Here is a 1,346-nt window from a genome sequence, read left to right as displayed (position 1 = left end):
ACTAGGGTTTTCCCTCCTCTTCTCCTTTCAGCCTTGACACCTGAAACTTGACTCTGGGCGTGTCCTGAGGAAGTGTGTCAAGTCAGGAGGGGGATGCAGGGTGGGTCAGAGAGCAGGGGAGCACAGGCCTGGTAGCAGTGAGGACGGACACACATCAGGCTATGTGAGACTGTCCGCATGTGCTTGCCCTGGACGCTCATTTTTAATCATTGTCTGGATGAGCAGGAGTCAGTGACAAGCAGCACTGTGAAGTCCATGACCTCTAGGCCAAATCTAATGATGGCTTCATGGTCACTTCCTTGACAGTATTTTCCTCCCAGCCTGAGAAAGGAGGCTTCTGACTGCCTTCCTCTCTTTAGGCCCAGTGCAGGAATATGAGCTGCTGCTTCAGGTGTCCTATAAAGATTCCAAGGAGAAAAGAGACTTGAAGAATTTTCTGAAGCTTTTGAAGCCTCCATCATTATGGTTACATGGGCCAACGGAGATTATCAGAGCAAAGGCGACCACATGTAAGTCAGCTCTCTAGGGATTGGCAGTGGAAAGGGGAGAGGTGGGTGTATTAGTCAGGATAGGTCAGGTTATGCTGTGGAAACAACCATCCCTGCAATAGCTGTGGCTTAAAAGAATAAATGTTTTATTCCTTCTTCATGCTACATGTCCATTGCGGGTTGCAGAGGGATTGAGCTTGTGGTGGTCTCTTGGGGACCCAGGCTGACCTATCTCAAATGTACCCATTTTGAGCCCAAAAGACATGGAGCACTGGAGGGTTTGACATTGGTAGTTGAATTCTCTAACTCAGAAGTGACACACTAGTTCTGCTCATAATAGCTTTCATGGCCCCACCAACCTCAGCGGGCCAGGATATGCAGGCCTGAAAGAGAGCGAGAAATATTTGACAAGCAGTGCTAATGACCACAACAGTGGAGTTCAGAGAAGCTAAATGATTTGTCTAAAGCAAGGGTTCTTAAAGTGTGGTGCCCAGTCCAGCAGTAGCAGCAGCATCAGGGTTTCATCCTTCTAGCTTTTGGTGAGAAATACTTGGTTCACATTCTAAGTCAGAGCCAAGGATCAGAATTCATCTGTAATCAATTTATTAACCAGACCCCATGAAACCAAGCTCTGTTTTCTTGTGCAGACTGTGGCAGCCACAATGGGGTCCTACGGTGTGCCTGTGAAGACGGCTACACCTGGTTTCCTCCATCATGCCTTGATCCCCAGAAATGCTACTTTCACATGGCCGAATCCCTCCAGAGCTGTGACTGTCATCTCAACAACCTCTCCCAGAGTGTTAATTTCTGTGAGAGAACAAGTAAGCACAGGAGAATTCTAGGAGGGAAGCTCTGGGC

The 1,346-nt window shown here is 48.1% G+C and overlaps 1 protein-coding gene across 1 annotated transcript in view; it reads left to right on the top strand.

The window, feature by feature from the left end:
• Positions 1-1,346, top strand: part of ADGRF1 (adhesion G protein-coupled receptor F1) — a 51,389-nt gene that overhangs the window by 24,871 nt on the left and 25,172 nt on the right. The window contains exons 5-6 of the mRNA XM_019667520.1: positions 360-509; positions 1,136-1,309. Of these exons, the coding sequence (XP_019523065.1) occupies positions 360-509; positions 1,136-1,309 (324 nt within the window). The remainder of the gene's footprint in view (positions 1-359; positions 510-1,135; positions 1,310-1,346) is intronic.

This window comes from Hipposideros armiger, unplaced genomic scaffold (assembly GCF_001890085.2).
Source record: "Hipposideros armiger isolate ML-2016 unplaced genomic scaffold, ASM189008v1 scaffold_499, whole genome shotgun sequence".
Lineage (NCBI taxonomy): Eukaryota > Metazoa > Chordata > Mammalia > Chiroptera > Hipposideridae > Hipposideros > Hipposideros armiger.
Note: the sequence above shows the minus strand (reverse complement) of the source record. Positions and strands in the feature narration are given on the sequence as shown.